The 22,529-nt window shown below is 38.9% G+C and overlaps 1 protein-coding gene across 23 annotated transcripts in view; it reads left to right on the forward strand.

Moving 5' to 3' along the window:
- The window catches only part of EMSY (EMSY transcriptional repressor, BRCA2 interacting), a 41,530-nt gene that overhangs the window by 15,939 nt on the left and 3,062 nt on the right, over window positions 1–22,529 (forward strand). For 4 of the 23 annotated variants that reach the window (XM_065072415.1, XM_065072820.1, XM_065073025.1 and 1 more), the window contains 13 exons: window positions 2,277–2,547; window positions 4,506–4,817; window positions 6,755–6,904; window positions 8,398–8,571; window positions 10,845–10,981; window positions 12,409–12,582; window positions 13,486–13,684; window positions 15,504–15,668; window positions 15,920–16,078; window positions 17,394–17,453; window positions 18,469–18,623; window positions 19,964–20,530; window positions 21,412–21,921. In XM_065072415.1, the coding sequence (XP_064928487.1) occupies window positions 2,277–2,547; window positions 4,506–4,817; window positions 6,755–6,904; window positions 8,398–8,571; window positions 10,845–10,981; window positions 12,409–12,582; window positions 13,486–13,684; window positions 15,504–15,668; window positions 15,920–16,078; window positions 17,394–17,453; window positions 18,469–18,623; window positions 19,964–20,530; window positions 21,412–21,921 (3,033 nt within the window). The remainder of the gene's footprint in view (window positions 1–2,276; window positions 2,548–4,505; window positions 4,818–6,754; window positions 6,905–8,397; window positions 8,572–10,844; window positions 10,982–12,408; window positions 12,583–13,485; window positions 13,685–15,503; window positions 15,669–15,919; window positions 16,079–17,393; window positions 17,454–18,468; window positions 18,624–19,963; window positions 20,531–21,411; window positions 21,922–22,529) is intronic. The other 19 variants (XM_065072776.1, XM_065073159.1, XM_065073554.1 and 16 more) reach the window with 12 other exon arrangements.

A 22,529-nucleotide genomic window follows, 5' to 3' on the forward strand; every position in this document is an offset into this window, starting at 1 on the left:
CTTAACAATTACAATCAACAACAACAAAGCAACTTATGTGTTGTTTTTTTTAAATTAGGCAGCCTTTCTGCTGTAAAAGATGTGATGCAGTTTTGGTACCCGTGATGACGTTACTTACATCATTTCAACATATATGGGAAAATAGTATCTGAAAAACGTCATTGTTGTGATTTGAGCTTTTATACTTTTAAACTTTTACCTGAGAATTCTGTTCTCAGGATATACTTCGTACATGAAAATCACTAAACTTTGTTCTGCTGTGTTAACTTTGAAAGAATAAGGAGACCCAAATCTGCTTAGTCTCGGAACAGCAGCCATTGTTGGACTATAATGCTTTACAAGCTTTTATTTTTCCTCGCATGATTAAATAAGGTGTTAAGTGATGGTTTTATCTCTTGTTCTTCATTGAAAGACAATGGTGTTCAGGATTTGTGGTTACGCCACATTCATCTTGCATATCTGTACTTAGTTGAGATGCTAAACTTGCCCTGTTGCACTACGGGTTATATAGGAAGTTTAATGTGAATAATCTGCCTTTTTTTAACTGCAAATTGTCGTTTGGCTGTATTCCTAAATTAATTATCCTAGGTGCAATGAAGCTGGCCCTAAAAGTCAAACACTTGGGAAGTATTTCTGGTTGTAACTGACTGTTTAAGAAATGGGATAAAACTCCAGAGGCGCATCATCGTAGGATCTTTTCTCGTAGCAGAATCAAGCTGTGTTGTGTTCAGCTCATCTGCATGGTCGTAGCCTAAGAGCAATTTTGGAAAGGTGTTTTATTAAATCAAGGTTGGGCAGAAGGCAAAAATAAGAGAGATGCAGAGGACACGTTCTCCCTGCAGAATGCAATGAAGTGGTAGAGCAGCAGATGTGGAAACCTTGTCCTTCCGACACTGCTCAGTTGTGGTCACCCTGCTGTAGCTGATGGAGGTGATAAGATTTTGGGTTTCACCAGATTGAGGTATTAAAGCCTAAAAACTAAATAATTGGGACCATAAAACTAAGGACTGGGGCGAAAGGAGAGAGAGAGGCAGCCATGGTGGTGAAAATTGCTGCTTTTATTCCATGTGATTATATATATATTTTTTTCTTTAATTATAAACTCCTTCTTTCTTATTCCTTAATCTGTCACTTAAGTGTATTTCTGGTGCCATTATCATGTTTTTTCTTTGTCAGGCAAAGTTTCAATAGTCTTTGGGCAGCACTGTAAGACTTGGTTTGAGCTGACCCAGGGTTTCTTTGCTCTTTCTATACCATCTTTTTTCTATCTGCTTTTGTTGCATCAAATCATTAATAAGTTTTTATTTTCAAGGTTTTTAATAAACGAGGGTTGCTTTTTTAATTGGGGCACTTGCATTATTAAAATAATTTCTCTGTGTTCTTGCATGGTAAATTGGAAGTATGTTGTATTTCTGTGCTGTGTGTTTCTATTTTAACTGTGTGTAAGTACAATGAAGCACGTAGAAGCAGAATAAAAGGAATCATGTTAAACAGCCTTGATATTCAATACTTAAGAAATACTTGATTTTCTGGGTCAGTTGAATAAGAACAGATCTTGTCCAATGTTATAGTGAATTCTATGCTTTTGTATGTCAAATCAGATTAATGGTGTTGTAATTGCAGCTCGCACTCAAGGTAATGTTTATTGTCTTTAAACAAATGGTTTTCAGACAGATGAGACAGAATTTCTTGTTATTGAGAGCACTAATTAAAGCAGAAATTGTTTTCAACCTAAACCACGTTTTTCACAGATGAAATATTGATTGTTTGCAGCCTTGTGGATCAAAAATATTTCTCATTGCTGACTCAGCAATTGCTTGTTAATTGTTAAAGAGAAAAAAAGAAAGTAATTGGTTCTCTCATTGCCATTTCGGTTTGGGAGAATGGTGTTTAAAATTTCCTTGAAATCCCTTCAGTTGCATTTTAAATGGGCTTCAGGCTTCCTGGCCCAGTTTAATGAAGCCAAGCAATTCATTCCTGTCTGTTCTCCTTCAGACAGGAAATAATTCTACTTTAATTAGTTAGTAATTGTTTTACTCAAAAGAAAAAAAGCAGCCCTTCTAAGGGAAGGGTTTCTAACAAAATGTTTATCTCCACTTCTTCAAACTAATTGAAATTTGTTGTTTCTAGGAAATGTGAATGAGACACTCTTAGATGGTCGTAATAAAAATGTATCCTTAAAACTAAATACACACAGACAGATATATTACTGCATTTTCATGCCTTTAAATAAATGCGAAGAACAAATGAATTCCTTGTTCTTTTTCTTCTTTCAGGTGATAATAGTAACCACCTCTCCAAGCTCAACTTTTGTACCCAACATCCTTTCAAAGTCCCACAACTATGCAGCAGTTACGAAACTTGTCCCAACGTCAGTCATTGCCTCAACTACTCAAAAGCAACCGGTGGTTATCACGGCTGCTCAGTCCTCTTTGGTCAGCAGCAGCAGTAGTAGCTGTTCTACTGCCTCCTGTACTGCAAATACTGTTGCTGTGACTGCTGTGGTATCATCAACGCCATCCGTGGTTATGTCAACAGTAGCACAAGGTATGGCCATAATGTTGTATTATTTCACTGATGAACCGGGCTTTATTTTGAGAATAGCGTAGAGGAAAATGCACTTTATATTTACATATGATGAGTAAAGTGCAGGAGATGTGGAAGAGGTGACAGAACTAATCCAAGATACTCCACAAAAGTTCTTGTTGAACTCTTTCCCTCTTCAACAAACATGGGCATCCTCTTCTTGAAGAGCATGTGCTGAGACGGTGTGGCATAGCTTTTTATTTTAACAAGATCTTACTTGCAGCGTTAAAACATTATAGCCTCAAAATGACTGGCTTTGACAACTCTATCTGATGTGTGAAAAAGGAACATTTCCAATATTTGAAGGTGGTTGCTTCTCTTAAAGCCTGATTTACAAAAACATGCAAAGTCAACATAAAAATAAAACTTATGCTTGACATACCCATTCTTTAGCATATTTCTAGTGGTAGCTAATCTCGATGACAATTCTGAAAGGTAGAGAACTGTTTACACCTTTTTATTTGCATTTTTTCAGCATGTCCTTTTCCAGGTCCTTAAAAATTAAGACCTGAGTGGGCCTGGATTAAGATTCCTAGGTTTCTGATCTTTAATTCCCACTGTGTGTGCCAACTTGACTGATTCAGCTCCACAGCCACAGGCAACATTTGGAAGGGAAGATGCAGATGAATGAAAGGGCTTCAGTGACCAGCACTGGAAAAATACTGTGCCTGACAATAACAAATATCAAATGGCAATTTTTCCTGGTCCATATTTTTCATTCTTGTTCCATTCCACAAAGAGTTGGTCGACCACATGAAGGCTGAGGAGGTGTTTTGACTTCCATATTGCTTCTGTTAATCAGATCCTGAAGATGTTGCTCTACAGAGCACAAGGGCTTACAGCACAATTTCATGTTGTGGATTTTTAGTTGGATTTGATCACAGAAGAAGCTATAATTCTAAAATACTTTAGCTGGAATATCTCTTAGCAGTTTTTTTCAAGGCTATAAGTGTCATTGCAGAAGGTGCTGGTGAAATATTTTGTGACATAAACTAATCATTACTTCTTATGTGGAGGTTAAATTCATGGATGAAAACAGCCGACCAAGGAACAGGAGAAACCATATTAGATGATGCAGTGAGAAAAGGATTGCTTATTTAAGTTGCTAGAATAGTGGTTTATTATGATTTCTGTCATTGTCACTGCTATCTGTAAATGTACAGAAATAAGAAGGGAGATTTTCTTGCCATTTTCCACTACAGCTGGAACTTGGTTAAGAAGTGCCTTCATAAGACATGGGCTTTATATTTGACTTTTGATGCTTAAGGATGTGCACTTTACAATTATAGGTGAAGCCAAATTTTGCTGGAAATGTTGCGACAGCTATATAAGAGAATGACAGATTGGGATTTATTTGGGAACTTTGTCTTTTCATTTTACTGCAAACTTGCTTTAATCACTTTATTACTTGTACAATCACTTAAACCTATCAGCACAAAAAACCTGTGTTTCACAGTTTTCTAAATTATATACTATTGCTTGATTCGTTAGTTTAAAATAGCGTTGCGCTTAGTAGCAGATACTCCCTTCTAATGTTGGTTGGTTTGATATTTATCATCCTCGTATCTCTAACTTTTTCTAGTTAGACTTTTCACTACAATATTTTGCTTTCTTGAAGCTTAAAGGTCAGGCTTTGGAAATATTTGTAGTTTGTTTATACTACCAAAGGTGCAGGAAGTAGACTTGGGATTGTGGTCTTTCCATTAACTGCCGTTCTGCTGCCACATAGAAAATCTGTATAAAAGTCCGTTGCCTCTGAACAGAGCACTTCTGCTATGTGGGAGCTTATGATATACTTATGTATATCTATGTTTTTTTATTACTAGTAAAGACAGTTTAAATGTAAAATTATTTTAGAAATAGTAATGTTTTCCTTCCGAGTTGCGCCACTCCATCTTAAACCATTTACTCTTTCACAGGTGTGTCTACATCGGCAATTAAAGTTGCCTCTACCAGACTACCTTCCCCAAAAGGTTTGGTTGGGAATCCAACTCAGATCTTAGCACAGTTTCCCAAACAGCATCAGCAGTCCCCCAAACAGCAGCTGCACCAAATACAACAGGTTCAACAGCAGCAGCAGCAGCAACAACAACAACAGCAACAGCAGCAACAACAGCAGCAGCAACAGCAGCAACAACAGTTGGTGCCGTCATCTGTAGCTCAACAGCAGCCACAACAATCTCAGTTGCCTCCTGGCATCAAGCCCACCATTCAGATCAAACAGGAATCAGGTAGTTGGAGTTAATCTCGGGTCATGTTGCTGATTGGTGAGGTCTAAACTCAAGGAGGTTTGACAGAATTCTGTCCCAAAATGTGCTGTTGTTAAGACATAATGACTTGACTAGAGGATGTGGCATTAAATATGGATATAAGTAAATAGTGAAGGATGTCTTAATGTTCTCATCTAACAATAATTGAAGAATTTGGTTCTGTCACTTTTCTGGTCTGGCTCAGGTACGCAGACCATGCTTTAGGACTAAATGTTTTATCTTTAGAGATTGAAAGGTATGTAAATATCTTCAAAAGTAATGTGATTGGCAACCTGGAAGACACCGGTATTCTGAAGATCCAAGACCTTTTCAACTGTATCAACTGGAAAAAAGAAGTTAATCCAGGTTTTAATTATTTTTCTTGGGTCCAGAAATCAAAATCTACTTCTTAGGTACTTGTCAAAACAAATACAATTAGATCCGAGACTAGAAGTTGGACTAGATTCTTTTTGTAACGCTGATTCATTCAGTTGACTTCGGGCAAGTCATGTAATCTTCTGTGTTCGCCTTACTCTGCTATAGAATACGTTCTTTTTCTCCGTACGTTGTGGTAGGAAGTCATGCTTGAAAAGTTATTTTAATTTTAAAGGAAGAAGTGCTATAGAAGTGCAAAGTATTTTTATGTCCATATATTAATCATGCCAGTTAAATTAATTATATCCATACTATTTAGATCAAAGAGTTAAAATAGGCCATAGAATGAAAAAAATAAGCAGTCCTACTCCTGTCCTTTAATAAATTACCTTTTGGATTATAGGACCGTTGCCTAAGAAAAAATACCACTAATGAAGACAGATATGAGGCCTCCGTCCTTCAGTCACTGAATAATATTTGATCAATAAGATTAACAAATAATTTGATCGATTAGAGCGTCACTACCATCTGGTAGCTATTCTTTCTGAAAGGTGTGAGTCAGTTTTCACAGAGACTTTGCCTTTTATTCAGTTTTGTGTCTGAATGATGCAAAGGCTTTAACTTATGTTTTCTAACTTCAAGTAGTTCACATCCTGAGTGGACAAAATTCTTCACCTTAGAAATATTTGCATACAAATGTAAGTGGGATTAATTCAGGCTGGGTGTTTCATGGCATTTGACCAACACAATGCAACACATTTACCTCGTCTTGGAATGTAAAATGACTTGAATCTCCTGGTTTGCAACTGAGAAGTGAATCTGGCAGAGAGCGAACAGAGTCCTTGCTGTCCTAAGGTGTCCTCATCCTTTGTTCTTGCTGATTCTACTCAGAGCTTGTTTCAGCCCAATTCCGTTGTGGCTTTGAGAAAACCAATAGATGAAGAGGAGAGCAATTTACTTAAAGCAACCTTCCCTAGCCAGTGTGGCAGTTGCTTCCTTACACACACTAATATTTTTTTGCCAGAAAAGTGGGTTTTTTAAAATTTATTTTGAAGGATGAAATTCAGTGAGGCTAATTAAGACATATTAAAACTTACAGACTAAATTGATGAAGAACTATTTCACTTTTAGATGGTTCATGCATATGAACCGATTGAGTATTGGTTGTAACCTGTTGGTTCTTGGGAAATGTTCTGTTATTGGAATCGTGGACCAGAAAAGGCTAAAAATCACTGCAACAAGTCAATGATGGAACGGAATTGCACGCCTCAGTGGGAATAGTTAGGAATTGAAACAGGCACATGAAAGGCAAAGATGGTGATTGTCTTGGTATTTGCAAAGAAAAACCAAAACAAAACCCACAAACAAACCCCAAACAAATGAAAGGCAAAAAAACCCAACCCAAACAAAAAAAATATGTTTTCAATATCATGAATAGATGGGCCTTGTGAGGCTACTTGCCCACTAGAGCTTGGTCTGAGAAAGCATTTCAGAAAGTAACTTTTCGTGCCTGTGTTTTAACAGTGACCTTTCTCCTTTCCTAGGTGTTAAAATAATCACTCAACAGGTGCAACCCAGTAAAATCCTTCCCAAACCAGTTACAGCGACCTTGCCCAGCAGTAGCAATTCACCTATTATGGTGGTTAGCAGTAATGGGACTATCATGACAACTAAACTGGTCACTACTCCCACTGGTAAGTTATGGCTCTGAGAAGGGAAGGGAGGGTAAACCCAGACACACAGGTGATCAAGCATGGTTTATTAGAGTAGAAAAAAGAGTCACTTCTCTCTTGTAAACAGTGAGCGCAACAGCACATCCACAATCCTATTGATATTTATTGTAGATGAGGATTTTTACACTGAGTGCTCTTTTATTGCTCTTACAACCTCTTTGAATTTGGACACAAAAATATGATTGTTCCTTCCCCACTAGGTTTTATTTTAAACAAAATTTCCTTGCAGCTTATACTTTGCACTTCCGTAGCACCTTATATTAAATGATTTACATTAACTTTTCAGGTACCTCAAGTAGATAGGTCAGCATCATTCCCATTTTACATATATGGAGTTTAAAAGGCAGGTGACTTGCTCATAATCTTGCAGTGAATTTATGAAAAGGCCAGTAAACTGAATTTTATTTTTCTGGGGATCTAATTGTATTTGTGGTTTGTTACCGATGAAAGATTCTGAAATAATGCTGACTGTTCAGATTGTAAACTTGTATGGAGAAGACTTGAAAGGAAGCTTTATCCTCCTTTTGAGAACTTCCGATTTACTTTCTGAATTTTAGCATGGATTGGCAATATTAGCATAAATTAATGGTTAATATTATTTTTTTCAAGTGCTTCACAAAAACATTCTTAAGTACGTAAAAAAAAAAATCCAGCAGTTTTGCAGTTCATTTAATCGGGAAAACCTGTGTGGTGCTCTCTTGGGTTTGAACACTTGGCTTTCTTGTTGTAACAATCTGTTTTGCTCTGTAGTCTTAAGCAATTAAGGTCTATAGTGCACTATCTGCAGCCGTACAAGCAGAATGGAATTACAATCTTCGTGTAGCTGTCAACTCCTATTAATATTATTATTTTGAGCAAGTTTATTTTATGGACTCATATCCATTTCCATTCTGAGAAGTAAGTAGGAAAAAACAGCATTTATACTGTGTCAGGAGGTTTCTTTCGTGCTGCTGAATCTACAAAATTGCATTATCGCTATAAATTAAATTTTTGTCTTAGAGTGGTATTTAGACCGATTGTTGGTAGTGTTCTTTATAAAAACGATAAAGAACGCTACCAACGACCGGTCTAAATGCCACTTATCGTATAGGAGAAGCGAGATTAGGGGTGTCTTTCGGGAGAAGAATGGATTAGTTGTGGCATTGTCATCAAATGTAAGGGCCAAACATACGGGCAGAATCCAAACACCTATTGAAAATTAAAATTATAGGCACAAGGACATAAGTCACGGAACATTTGGTAAGGTAGTTCAGAAAACTCTTAATTTAATGTTGGTGTATAATTCAATATTGCTCTGCAGGTTTAAAAAGTACTAGCATTGTAAAAGGTGGTAATGAATCACAGTGTGGGGTCTCTGAATAAAACCTAATGCCTTTTCTTTCCCCCCCTAAACTTATTTTTCCACAAAATACCGTGTTCTAATGGCAAACTTTTTTGTTCTGTCTTTAAAACAGGAACTCAAGCACCGTATACGCGGCCAACGGTGAGCCCGTCTATAGGGGCTCGGATGGCTGGAACTCCAGGGGCTGCTACATACGTGAAAACTACAAGCGGTAGCATCATCACCGTAGTACCGAAATCGCTGGCTACGCTGGGAGGGAAGATTATCAGCAGTAATATTGTTTCTGGTAGGCATATGAGCACTTTGATATGAAGACTTATTTCAAGAGTAAGTTTAGGTTGTTCAGGGCCTTTCTGTGGGTTGCTCAAGTAGTTACTGGGACCTTTATTGGAGAAGATAATTCAGAAGAAAAATAGCTGAGGATGAAGAAGAGAATAACGGGTAGAAGTTATGGAGGTGAGGTGTTCTTAAGGATTGCAGTAATTCTTGTGTCTAAGAAGGAAGCATCTAATGTGAGGGAAGCCTGGGAGGAAAAAAGAAATGTGGAGGAGGAGAACTGCTGTATTTTCCTGTGTTAGAGGGCCGAAAGATAGGAAAATCTTTTAGCCTTAGTTTAAAGCATTCTGTAATCTAGATGCTGGTTTTTTTCTATGCCACAATATGTCCAAAGAACCAGAATAAAAACGAACCGTATATGTTAAATTCAGTTGGGCAGTCCCCACCTTATCCTGTTCTTATTCTGTGAGTGTCAGCTGGTCTTTCCCTTACCCCATGTTCTAAGTCAAGTTTTTCCTCCCAGCCTCAAGCAGAGCCTGCTGCTTTATGTTAGTCTGCTGCCAAGCCTCAGTGCTCTCTGTTAGCATCTACAGGGTCTTTTTAGAACTGGGACCAAGCATTCTCGCACCAGTCACAATTTTAGTATCTGTTTTGAACTTTACCAGTGCTAACGCAGAGAAGGTCTGCAGCATTTCCAAGCAGATGTCTGGCAGGATCTGTTATTCATGTCTAGGAATATCTTTAAATTACTTAGCAGTCCCACTGTTGGGACTTAGCAAAGTCTCGATGTAGCACCAGCCAGTTCCTGTCACTGGGAACGACCCAGTAAATCCACAGCGTAGTCTGGTAGAGGTCCCGCAATTTTTCAGGTGCTAATTTCTCCAAAATGATATTTTGGACTGATAAGTTGCTTCTTTGGGAATGAGTAATTCTCTTTTTAGGTTGTTGTGGGTGTGATGAGTTGTTAAGAAGATTTCCAGATCTATTAGTGAGTTTATACTCAAATGCAAATACTGTTCTCCTGAGCACCAGCTAATGTAGGGAAACCCTTGGCTGGTCTTGAATAACGATTGTATTGAAACAACACAGGTTTGGAAAGGATGCCTGTTTTTTTGGTTATTGTTTTGTGGCGGGGGATTTTTGGTTGATTTTTGGGTTGGGTTTTTGTTTGGTTTGTTTTTTTTTTTGCTAGGAAAGCAGTATTCTAGGTATCTAGATGCTTCACACAGAATCACAGAATGTTAGGGATTGGAAGGGACCTCGAAAGATCATCCGGTCCAATCCCCCTGCCGGAGCAGGAACAGATGAGGTTACATGAGCATTAAGAATATCATAATCTCAATGTGTGTTCCCATTCCCACGATTGGAGTTATTACTCTGAAATACGTAGTGGAGTATCTGCAGGCATAACTAATTGGGTAGAAGGTAGTGAGGGGAATCCTTGGGTTTGCAGCTCTGCCGACTGAGCGATACTTTCCTCAAGGAGAAAATGGAAGGTGTGATTAAAAAACTGTCCAAGTAGATATTAATTTACAGTCTGATAACACTAGTGACTTGCATATCGCTATGTACTCTTGTAGATTGTGAAGGGCTGATGAGAATTACCTGTCACTGCAGGTAAATAAAAACCTGGTACGGGGAATAGAGCTAATTAAATATTGGGAGAAGAACAGAAATAACCCACAGAGCTCTTCAAAAAAGGAAAAAAGAATCCCCATACTTACAAACTCAACTTTCAAGAACTGATTTTAAAGCAATAGCGTATTTTTCTTTTTTCCTTCTTTCAATCCTCTACTCGTCACTTGTATCACAACAATTCCATGCCAGAAAGAGATGGTATTTCTCCTGACCAGAGGTAGATTCTTGGTATGTGGATTCTTTTACAGAGGTGATCTGTACAAGAATATTGTCTGTGCAAATAGGACGCTGAGTTGAGTAGTAGTGGTGTCCTTATCCCACTTACTTCTAGTCTTTAAAAAATTAAACATATTAGCCTGAGAAAGCTGTATTAGTCTGCTCTATAATTTGCGAGAAGGTGTTGACTGTCCTAATATAGAACAAATTACATGCCTGTTTTTCCTGTAGGTGAAAGATTTGTAGAGTAGGCATTTAATCTTTATACATTGGGTTGGGTGACATAAATTCCCATTCCAGATACTGCCCTTTTTCTTTATGCTGTCAGATTTCAATGCAATGATTTGTATATATGTCACCAGCTCCCACCGTAGAAGGAAATGTACATGTGATTAACCGCACATTACTTCTTTTCCCACAAAAATTTAGGAACTACAACCAAAATCACTACAATTCCAATGACGTCCAAACCCAATGTGATTGTCGTGCAAAAAACAACTGGAAAAGGAACTACAATTCAAGGGCTTCCAGGCAAAAACGTTGTCACAACACTGTTGAATGCTGGGGTAAGTAAGAGTTTCAAGTCTCAAACCGATAGCGTGCGCTGGCTGCTTCATTTGTTCTGCTAAAGTCCTGATTAAAAGCAAATTGTGCATGAGCTCCTTAACAGATAGAGCACGCATTAATGTCAGGGGTGTTTTGGAGGATATGAAAGATACTTAAAGCAACTGGGAATATTCTCAAAGTTAAAGGAAAATAACTTTTGAGCTTGAATTTTTTGCATGATTAATGATTTTGCAATCCCAAAGGGTTTAAGTAGAAGAAAATGAGTAGATTTTTACCCTGTTGGTGCTCTAGTGAGAACCACAGTGTCATTTTATAAACTCTAATCTCCAACCATTTATCTTTTGAAAGAAAAGATACCACCTTTCAGTTCCTGTGGTGTGTAACACTGTAACATCCTGTACCTGGGTATTGTGTGGTGTTGAATTATTTTCTGGATAACCTGATGTGTACTAAGAACAAAACCAAGTTTCCAGTTTCAACCGGGTTTACCTATAAGTGCCAGTAACTAAAAATGATGAATGTGCTTTATGTTCCTAGATAGAACTGTGACATTTAATCCATTAATCATCTTTTAAAATCTACTTAAATAGCTAAGTAAGGAGTTGGAATTTTTGTAAACATTTTAGGTTTGGGCTTTTTTTAAAGATTTTGAACTTTCTTAATTTACAAAACTTAAAGCTCTGTTTTCACACAAGTGAAAATCTTGTGATGTTACACATTAGGAACCACCAGAATGTGCTGATATTTCTGAAACAAGTATGGTTCTTGGGTTTTCCAGCTACTTGATGGAAATTAGTAGAAATACTGGGAGAACTGGCAGCCAGTGTTGTTCCTTGTCTGGTTTGTTACTGTGCAGAGCTAAAAAATACCCCATGCTTAATGCCTTTGCTCTTCTTAAGCGAGCAGGAGTCTAATAATTAGTCAGCACTGTTTCAAAGTCAGATGTAATATGACCATATGTAATTAATATCTTGGTCATGAGGATAATACAAAGAACTATATTTAAATAGTTTCTTTTTAGAATATCAGTTGAAGTTTTGTAGATGTCTTGCCCAAGTTAGTGTTAATAGAAATAAGAGGTTTTATAAAACATTTGCGAAGGATTTGAGGAAAGTTCCAACTTACGTGAAGTCTTTGAAGCAGCTTCAAAAAACCTGTCAGCATCTTTTAGTTAATTCTTTTTGTTCACCCCTTCAGAGCTGCTCAAAAGGTAAAGTAATGGAAAAGGGGATTTTGGTAGCTTTTGCATTCAAAACCATAGGGGTTTTTATTCGTGGTCGTTGTTTTTTGTATCAAGTCTAGTTGCAGCAGCAGCAGGTTGATCTCATGGTACACACATTCACCTGTAACTGTGTATTTTTTTAGAGAAGTGGGTCTCTCTGAAGAATTTCACTAAGTTAACCTGTAAATTTTGACTTCTCTACAGGGGGAGAAAACTATTCAGGCAGTGCCAGCAGGAGCAAAACCTGCTATCATCACTGCCACAAGACCCATCACAAAAATGATTGTTACACAGCCAAAAGGAATAGGGTCCACGGTCCAGCCAGCCACCAAAATCATCCCAACTAAAATTGTTTATGGTCAGCAAGGGAAAACGCAGGTACAGTGAGGACCCATTTTTGTCTTGGAATGTACCTCTAAATTTTAATGGGAAGTAAATAATTTTTCACTGTGTTGCCGCATTTGTTGCAAGATTAATATATGTCTGTGGGGAATAAGGCTTTGAGGTGGCCTTGATTTTGATTTTTTTGAGCACCGTGTTTGCATTTCTTAGTTGTTTCTGGAGGCCTAGAGCAAAGCAAAAGGATTTACAAAGGCTTTCACAGAGCTGAAACTTCCTGTTCATGGCTCTGGATGCCTGTTTAAGTCTTACAGCTAACGGCTAGATTGTGGGAAATAAAGACGCAGAGTCTGGACATTGGTCGTCCATCAAATCTGAGGTGTTATTGAAGTTATTTTCTAGCTAACGTATGTTCATGTTGTCCCTGCAACCTTATATAGCTGGTGGGGTTGTATACAGGGAATCTGGCTTATTGCTGGATGCTTTCAGTTTCAGCTTTTTTTCTGGTTGTACCTAGTATTTAAAAGAGCTAAACTTTTGTCAGATATAATATTTTGTCTGTCTTGACTGTTCAAGACTATTTATTGTGGGCTGCGGAAGGGAGATGCTTGTCCTTATCAGCGCAGTGCATGTTGCAGCTCACTTGCGTAGCTTTCTCTTGTCACACCATAGTTGTATCCAACCCTGAAAAATGACTTTTCAGTGGTTTATTGTGTTAAGTATTCCAAACTACTGCGTGAGAAGTACATTCTTGTGCATCGCCATTTACTCGGGCTTTGTGGTTTAATGATCAGAGCTGCAGAATTTACAGGTAGACGTTTTCAGTGAATTATTTTGTTGGTCTTGTACATTGATCTATTTCAGTGGCACCCTGTACTGTGATTGTTCAGATCTGTTTTCCTGAGTGCTCTTAGTATACACAAGGTTTCTCTTTCTAATTAGGTTCTCATAAAACCAAAGCCAGTCACGTTTCAAGCAACAGTTGTGAGTGAACAAACCAGGCAGCTGGTGACCGAGACGTTACAGCAGGCGTCAAGGGTGGCAGAGACAGGAAACTCGTCTCTCCCAGAAGTGAAAGAAGAACCACAAACCTACACCGAGAGCAGCTCTTCATCTACAGAGTCCTCCCAGAGCTCCCAAGGTGTGTATTAGTGTCACATCAAATACAAACGGACCGTCTCCCAAACATTTATATAGTTTTATATAGAATCGCAGAATCGTTTTGGTTGGAAGAGACCAAGGTCGAGTCCAACAGTTAACTTTCTGCATCTCTGGAAAAATGGGCTGATTCCAATGGGATGAAGTTCAACAAGGCCAAGTGCCGGGTGCTGCACTTTGGCCACAACAACCCCCTGCAGCGCTCCAGGCTGGGCACAGAGTGGCTGGAGAGCAGTCAGGCAGAAAGGAACCTGGGGGGACTAATGGACAGGAAGCTCAACATGAGCCAACAGTGTGCCCAGGTGGCCAAGAAGGCCAACGGTATCCTGTCCTGTATCCAAACTAGTGTGGCCAGCAGGACAAGGGCAGTGATCCTTCCCCTGTACTCTGCATTGGTGAGGCCACACCTGGAGTATTGTGTTCAGTTCTGGGGGAGCTGGGCTTGTTTAGTCTGGAGAAGAGGAGGCTTAGAGGTGAGCTCAGCACTCTCTAGAACTACCTGAAGGGCAGTTCTAGCCAGGTGGGGATTGGTCTCTTCTCCCAGGCAGTCAGCAATAGGACAAGGGGGCATGGGCTTCAACTCTGCCAGGGGAAATTTAGGCTGGATATTAGAAAGAAATTCTTTGCAGAGAGAGTGGTCAGGCATTGGAATGGCTGCCCAGGGAGGTGCTGGACTTGCCGTCCCTGGAGGTTTTTAAACTGAGATTGGACATGGCACTTAGTGCCATGATCTAGTAAACGGACTAGAGTTGGACCAAGGGTTGGACTCTGATCTCTGAGGTCTTTTCCAACCCAGTTGATTCTGTGATTTTTTTTACACAGGTTTTCACCCAATCTGTTAGCAGTGAGTCTAATTGTTCACTTCCCATACAGCTCAATGTATATTTTATGATCTATTTACTCACTTGTGTGAAAAGCAGAGATGATATATTTTTGCTGAACTCTGGCTTGCTGTTACAGTATTTGTGGCTTGCAGCCTGTTTCTTCTTTTTGGGGAGTCAGAGGTAGCCAGTGTAGCTGTTTTTTGTGTTTTCTTGGCAGCCCATGCCCTGCCACCCTCTTCCCTGAGTATATTGAAGCATCTCTCCAGTGCATGACTGACAGCTGTCATGGGACCAGCATAAATTTCGGTCCTTTTATGGGCGCATATGTGTGCATCAGAACATAAATATCAGATATGCAGTTCCAGTGGGGATGCTGCCGTGTCTTCAAGCCTTAATACAGATCCAGCTGCTCTTGTCTGGTAGAGGGGAATAAATAATAGGGCATAAGTAACACCCAGCTTTCAGTCAGGAGAGACCATAGGGTGTATCACTCCATTAAATAAAAAAGAAATGTCTTTTGGTGAAACATGTACTTATTTTTGTGCCGTTCAGTCTCCTTGCCTATATTATTCCGTAACTTATAGTCTATACTGTTATTTTAAGCAAATTTTTAAAAGTTTTTAAGATTCAACACACTTCAAAAAATTAGGAGCTGTTAATTCAGAGCACTGAATAAATGTTGATCACGTGAACTGCTAAAACCTGTCAATAGCTCAATTCGAGGCGAATTCACTGTAGAAAGAAACCTGCTGAACTTCGGTTGTTCAAACCAAAGCATTTATAAGCAACTGAAATATAGAATCTTTTTTGCTGGTGGAAACTGCTCATAATATCAGCAGTGTTTTACTTCAAGAACCACTTGTAATAAAAAAGTATTGCAGAATGAGAGTATACATCCTTGGCAAAGCTTAAAATGCTGATGGTTCATCCCAGAATGGTTCTATGATGACTCTGTACCTTTATTCTTTTTGCAAACAGATTCTCAGCCTGTCGTCCATGTGATTGCTTCAAGAAGTCAAGATTGGTCAGAACACGAAATTGCTGTGGACACAAGCCCGACAATAATTTACCAGGATGTATCCAGTGAATCTCAGTCAGCTACTTCCACAATAAAAGCTTTGCTGGAACTTCAGCAGACAACAGGTGTGAAAACACACGCGGTTGTTCAGAATAACATCAAAGCTTATTACTTGCTTAAGCAGCCATTTGTAATAAATTTTGTAATTAAAAAGCACCTACCTTGAATCAACTTGATTCCTTTCTTATCCTGTAACAGTTTTTAATCTATTATATAATGTTCACTATTAAATTAAAACTTTTGCCTTTTTATCGGAGGTATTTTTAATAATAGAAGTTCATGTTTTGGATGTTTATTTTATGTTTTTCTTCTAAAGCAGTGAAGGAAAAGTTAGAATCGAAGCCAAGGCAGCCTACCATTGACTTGAGCCAAATGGCTGTCCCAATCCAGATGACCCAAGAGAAGAGACATTCTCCAGAAAGCCCTTCAATTGCTGTAGTAGAGTCGGAATTAGTTGCTGAATATATCACGACTGGTAAGTTTGATGTGGGGGTTCGCAAAACTCATTTTGGAGTTTTCTCACAATGAGTTTTCATCACTGTGTTTCACTATAATTTACTGTGGAGGAAACGCATCTTTTCTATCTAGAGGAGTCAGACTTTTGAGTTTGTTTAATCCATATTTGCAAAATGTTACTTCATTACCAGGACTAAGTGGCTTTTAAAGCCAGGTGTGCATTTAGCATGTTACCATAGTCCGCAGCCTCTTTGTTTGCTGGAAGGCTTTGAACTGTCAAATTTGCACTCTTTAAACAAATAAATCGTTCAAATTCAAATTATTTTGGGGATTCAGCTCTTAACTTTTTAGAAAGTTGACTCCTCCTATCTGGATGTCCTATTCTATAGAAGTCCTTGACTTGCTTCCACTAATCAGCTCTTAATTATATCATGTGTCTGATGTACCCTGCTACCCCAGAACACTGGGTGTGGGCCACTTCCTATACATACATGAGAGGATAAAATTGCCCATTTTCTATTTTAATTTCTTAAGTCTGCATTATCGATCTCCCTACTTTACTTGGAAGATGAAAACAAAAGTGTGTTGAAAATCTTCATTGAAAAAAAGGAATAAAACTCAATTATATTAAATTTTGTCAGTATATATCTAACTCTGAAGCTTTTAGTGTTAAACATCTGAACTGATATTTTTCATTTTGCTGCTCTGTATCTCCTTGCTTCCATCCTTTGTATGGTCTTACTTTAAGTTGTGTGAAATTGGAGCTGGGGGGATGTTACTGTTATTCTTTTAAATAACAATTATTGTGCCCGGCTTCAATTTGGAATGTTTGAGTCATGTTCCCTTGGATCTCTTTTAAAACAAGCTCAGAAGTACAACAAATAGTGTTAAAGTGATCCGACTAACAGTCAGTTATCTTCACTGACGCAGGTGGTGTGCATTGTGCTTCTGTTCAAGATTCCAATTTTTGCTGGGTCTTGCTGTAAAAGTTAATGCAGGGGGAAGTGGAAATTAAACTCAGCATCTTTGCTGAGTTATTTAAATTATTTAAGTAATTTTATGAAGCTATACAAAGTACAAAAGTTTGAGAATTCCTTGTGATTACTGTTTGAAATACTGGAACTTCTGTAAAACTTGAGCTGCTACACAGGAGTCTACCAGTAGTAAGATAGTAAACAGTTTATAGTCTGTTGTGAAATCTCCTGCGTGAGCCTGGACCAAAGGATTAAGCACATTTTAATCTTTGTGGGAGCTGGGATTCAACGTTTGCTTCCTCGTGAGATGAAGGGAGTGGTTCACGCATCTTAGTGTCACCGTTTTTTGTCTGTCTGCAGACTCAGGAAGACAACACTGTATTGGTTCACATTCGGAAGAATATCTACACAACCATATAGGTTAGAAACTTTATTTTTAAATGAACTTTTGAATTGTGCAGGAACTTTTGAGGCATCTCCACGATGGATCTGGCTCAGCATGCAGGCCAGTATTGATATAATCCAACTCCTTTCTTGGAGTGGGAAAGTAAAATTATAATATTAATTGAAAATATGACCCTTCTTTTAACTTTCAGGAAGGCCAATAGAAACTTTAAAGTTCAGGTGTAACATGGCTTAATGTTGCTCATTCTCTTTCAGTTATTATTTTGTCACTAAAGGGTTAATTAAGGCAAATACTTTATGCCTGTCCATACTGATATGGAAATAATTTGATCAATGTCTTATAAGTGATTGCAATATAGAAGGGTTTGTGGGTTTTTTTCTCAGCAGATCATTTCTCTGTCAATCTACTATTTAATTACACAACCATCCCAGTAGCTCCATAAATCGTGTTGGATCTATTCTAAAAAGTGACATAGATGCATGAAAAGGTCTCCCAATTTTTGCTCTGTGGTTTCTGATCAACCTCACTTGTTCTCATAATACCTGAATGTTTCCTAATTGCTAATCTTTCAAATTTAGCCTATGCTCTGGAGAGCATGTCTTGCAGTTCATCAATGGTAGAAATTCAGCGAGCAAGCCTTGCTGTTCTTAATTGCAGTCAATTGTACAGGTCCTTTTAGCAGTGTAAAAACCACAGAATAACTCGTGCTCTGCTGGTGGTATATAAAGAATCCAACTGAAAATCAGGTATAAATTGTACTTGCAAAGAAAGGCCAGATGAGGTTTGAACCAAGCATGATTACTTAGGAAGTGGAGACAAAAGCAAAACCCCTGAGTTACTATTTTAAGAGGCTTCTCAGAATAGATCTGTGCTTTAAGGTTGAAGCTAACCTGCGGTAAAATAACTATTTCATGCTCAGATCTTTAATTTTGCTCACATGTGCTTTCAGTTGAAGCTTAAATGCAAAGCCAATAGCTGAAATCACTGCAGTTAGTTGTGGAGAAGTGCCAGTGACCTCTTTAATTTCAGTCAGTCATCGGTCCCAGCCCCACCAGCAATCGTCCCAGCCCCAGAGGACTCTGCTCCAGCACGTGGCTCAGTCGCAGACAGCAACGCAGACTTCTGTCGTGGTGAAATCCATCCCCGCATCCTCCACGGGCGCGATTACCCATATCATGCAGCAGGTTGTACCCTTTCTTTTCCCAACGCTCTATAGAAATATCAGTAGGTTAAACTAATTATATAGGACCAAGGCTGCTTCTCGATGGATATGTCATGTTGCTGCCACTGAAAATGCAAAGTGTAAGGGTCAATTAATAATTTTAATATTGCATGTTTTGATGGTGAGGGTGGTGGGATAAAAGGTGAAGCAGTTAATGAGATTATTTGAGACTGTTAAGTGAAATGTATTAACAGCCACTGTGGAAAAGATGGTGCTTCCTAGATGAGTTCTTCCTGTCTGCTTATTACCTCTTCAACAGTGACAAACTGCTTTTTTTCTATATGTTGTATTGCAGGGGCTTAGGCTATTTATATTATCTTGGTGTTAGTGTGGGGGGAAGAGGAATGAAGCAGAATCTGGTCAGTACACAGAGCACACAGTGTCTTTTTCATTTGAAGGCTTTAGTCAATGAATAAGCAAACTTCTCAATCAAAAAGTAAAATAGTATTTAGACCAGTACCACAAGGATCCCAAACACTTCAAATAAAGTGTAGATTGTGGTGAAATCTCACTGAAGCCACTCCAATGCCTTTGTTCAAGAACTGCTCAGCTCTGCAGTGCTTTAACTTCTAGGAACTTCACTGCAGACCAGAACAATACTGCGTTTGGGTTATAAACCCACTTCAGAGTGTATTTTCGCAGGTGTTTGAATAGGCTGCTTCATCTTGCTAAGGCCATTTATTAATACATGTACACTGTGGTATACAAAGCATAGTAGCGTAGATATCTTGCTCCCTTAAACCCCTCAAAAAATCAAACAATGTGCAATGCCCAAGAAAAATTGCAATGATAATTTGAGGAAGAAAGGAACGAAGAAGAGGGGATCTCTGCTGAGATGAGGTGGACTGTAGGTATATGAGGAGCTGCAGAAGCAGCCATGGAGATGATTAGGCTCTCAAAAGGAAAGAATAAGAATTTATTGTGGAGAGAGCCTCACTTTAATGAGGAGCTACTGTTCAACCACCTGCTAATCCCCACTGCTTCATATCCAAGTGCCATTGCAACCTTAGGGGCTTTGAACCTTAGTGTGACGCATTTGGGGGCTACGTGGTCTCCACTGAGGATTAGTTATGTGGTTAATGTCACACAGAGACATGCCACACTTTAACATGATGGAAATAGCTATTGATTGCTTACATATTGTGGAATCTCCATGCAAGGGTATTTTTATTCATGAGCTGGGATTCTGTAGTGGTAAAATAAGTTGAAGTAGTCCGGTTGAAACATTAAAAATTATTTTTATATTGTGTATTCTTATTTATATTTCTCTTTACTAACTTGCTGTAACTTCTTCTTATTAAGGCCTTAAGCAGTCACACTGCATTTACCAAACACAGCGAACAACTTGGAACTGAGGAAGGAGAAGTGGAAGAGATGGACACCTTAGATCCTCAGACCGGCCTGTTCTACAGATCTGCCCTGACACAATCTCAGGCACAAAAACAGCAAAAACTGAGTCAGCCGCAGCTGGAACAGACTCAACTGCAAGTGAAAACTCTGCAGTGTTTCCAGACTAAGCAGAAGCAGACAATCCACCTGCAGGCTGATCAAATCCAGCACAAACTCCCACAAATGCCCCAGCTTTCCATAAGGCATCAAAAGATAAACCCCCAGCAGCAGCAAGAGCAAGCACAGACCAAACCAGATGCACAGCACCCCCCACCCCACATGATGGCCAAAGAAAGGCAACTCCCTACCTTAGTGGCACAGCCACAGCAAACTGTAGTGCAGGTGCTTGCAGTCAAAACCACGCAGCAGCTGCCCAAACTGCAACAGGCACCAACGGCACAAAAAATCTACGTGCAACCCCAACCCCCCCAGGGTCAAATGCAGCTACCTGCCTCTTCAGAGAAACAGCCAGCAAGCCAGGTAACGGAATATTGATAGCATGCAAAATACACGGCGCTGTTCAAGAAAAAAAAAACACAAAAAAAGGCAAAAAAATATATCAAAACACCGACACTGTCGCTGTAGCAGTGTTTTGTCCTGTCAAGAGAGAACTCCTCATTCCACTGGTTTTGAGTGCCCCATCAGAAGGTTGACACTAGGAAAGAAAAGCACATGTTATAGGGGAAAAATCCGTAGAGCTCACAGAAGTGTTTCATTGGACAGTTCTTAAGAATTTCTGCCACCATTGGTGCATGGAATTTGTCCCCAGTTGTTTCCTTTTAATTTTTAGATATGACACAATATTAATTTCCGTTCCCGTAGCACTTTTTTTTTCTGTGGAAATAAAGATGAATACACTGCAGTCTCCTAAGGCTCTCCATTGTACATCTTCCTTTGTAGTTTAAATTCTCCTGAAGTTGTATGGCTTTCATGTACAGGAGTAATTTGATTTTTCCTTGGGAGGGGAAAATATAAAGACTGAAGAATGAAAAAAATAATGTATTTTAACTAGCTCCAGAAAAGTATAGTTTCTTTTTTTTTGGCCCTTTAAGGAATACATGTGAAAACAAGAGGGTTAACAAACATCACATGAGGGTGTAAATCCCAAAGGAAAATGAGGCTGCTGTGGTGTTATACTGCTAAAATCTTTATCTAGCAGCATAAAGAGCTGCTTTTCCCCAGGCTTCAGTTAACTGTTACTACATCATTGCTAATTCCTTTGTTAAAACACTGAGTTTCAACTGTCTTCCTAATAGCAAGTATGTTGTTTGTGCCATGCTGTCCTTGGAAGTATTGAGTTAAATTTTCAATTGAAAAACAAAATCTAGCTGTAACATGCACAACAAAAATTTGATTTTCAGGTGCAGCAGCCAGTTATAACGCAAGGATCCACTGTTACAAAGATAACTTTTGAGGGGAGGCAGCCTCCTGTTTCAGAGGTAGCAGGTGCCAGTTCTGTGCCCAAACTGGCGTTGCCGGTTACCGGTTTATTCCCCACGCAGTCATCCACGAAGACAGCGGTAGCGGATGTTTTGAGAGTGTCTATGGTGGAAGCTCAGATTGATCCAAACGTAGAACATACAACAGTGGATCCTCAAAAAAAGGCCGTATCTGCTAGTAAGCTCATTAGCGAAGCAGAGTCGTCACCTTGTCCCCAGGTGCCGAGGGTGACTGCGGTAGGGATGACGGCAACTTCCATCCCCCAACAACAGACACGTGCAGAACCCGGTTCAAGTCCTCCTGCTGTTGGTCCTACTTTGACAGAGAGGAAACTCGATGCACAAGGAATGCCTACAACAAAGCAGTTTATACACATTCAGAATATATCACAAAAGAAAGCTGAAGAGAGTTCATCAGAAATTGTTGTCCAGGTAAGAGAAGACTGGAGCGAATAAGGCAAAGGTTGAGCAGAGCAAACTGCTGTCTCATATGATGATTGCAACTGAGCAATGTTCGACTATTCTTGTTTTCCTTCCCCAGTTTTTGGTTCTTTTTCCACACTTGTGATAGTTTGGTACTTCAAAGTGTGTAGTTCTTCTTAAACTGAGCTCAGGTTTGTCTAGAACTGTATCATTCACTGTGTCCTCGGTGTCTTCCTTTTTCTGTTAAGAAAACAAACCAAGCTCATCTTATTTTACCAAGTACTTTTATTTGAAATGCTTAAAAATATGACCTTCAACACTTAGTGTGGAACTATGATCTAGAATTTTTTATAGTATTTATTAATATTACCTCTGAGTATAAAATTAGTGAAAAAATGAAGCAGTGGGGTTCTACTTACTGGGGAAGTTCAGCAAATAAGGTCTAAATTCAGGAGAAATCTTGTTAACTTCACTTACGACCCATCTCTCCAATTGTGAGATAAAACGACTATTGATCTTTATCCTAAATGCTTTGAGTCACTGTCTAACCGATGATTGATATTTTCATTGATTCTCTTGTCTTAAATATGATGTCTTATGATGTAATACGTATTCAG

The sequence above is a fragment of the Columba livia genome, chromosome 1, assembly GCF_036013475.1.
Source record: "Columba livia isolate bColLiv1 breed racing homer chromosome 1, bColLiv1.pat.W.v2, whole genome shotgun sequence".
NCBI lineage: Eukaryota > Metazoa > Chordata > Aves > Columbiformes > Columbidae > Columba > Columba livia.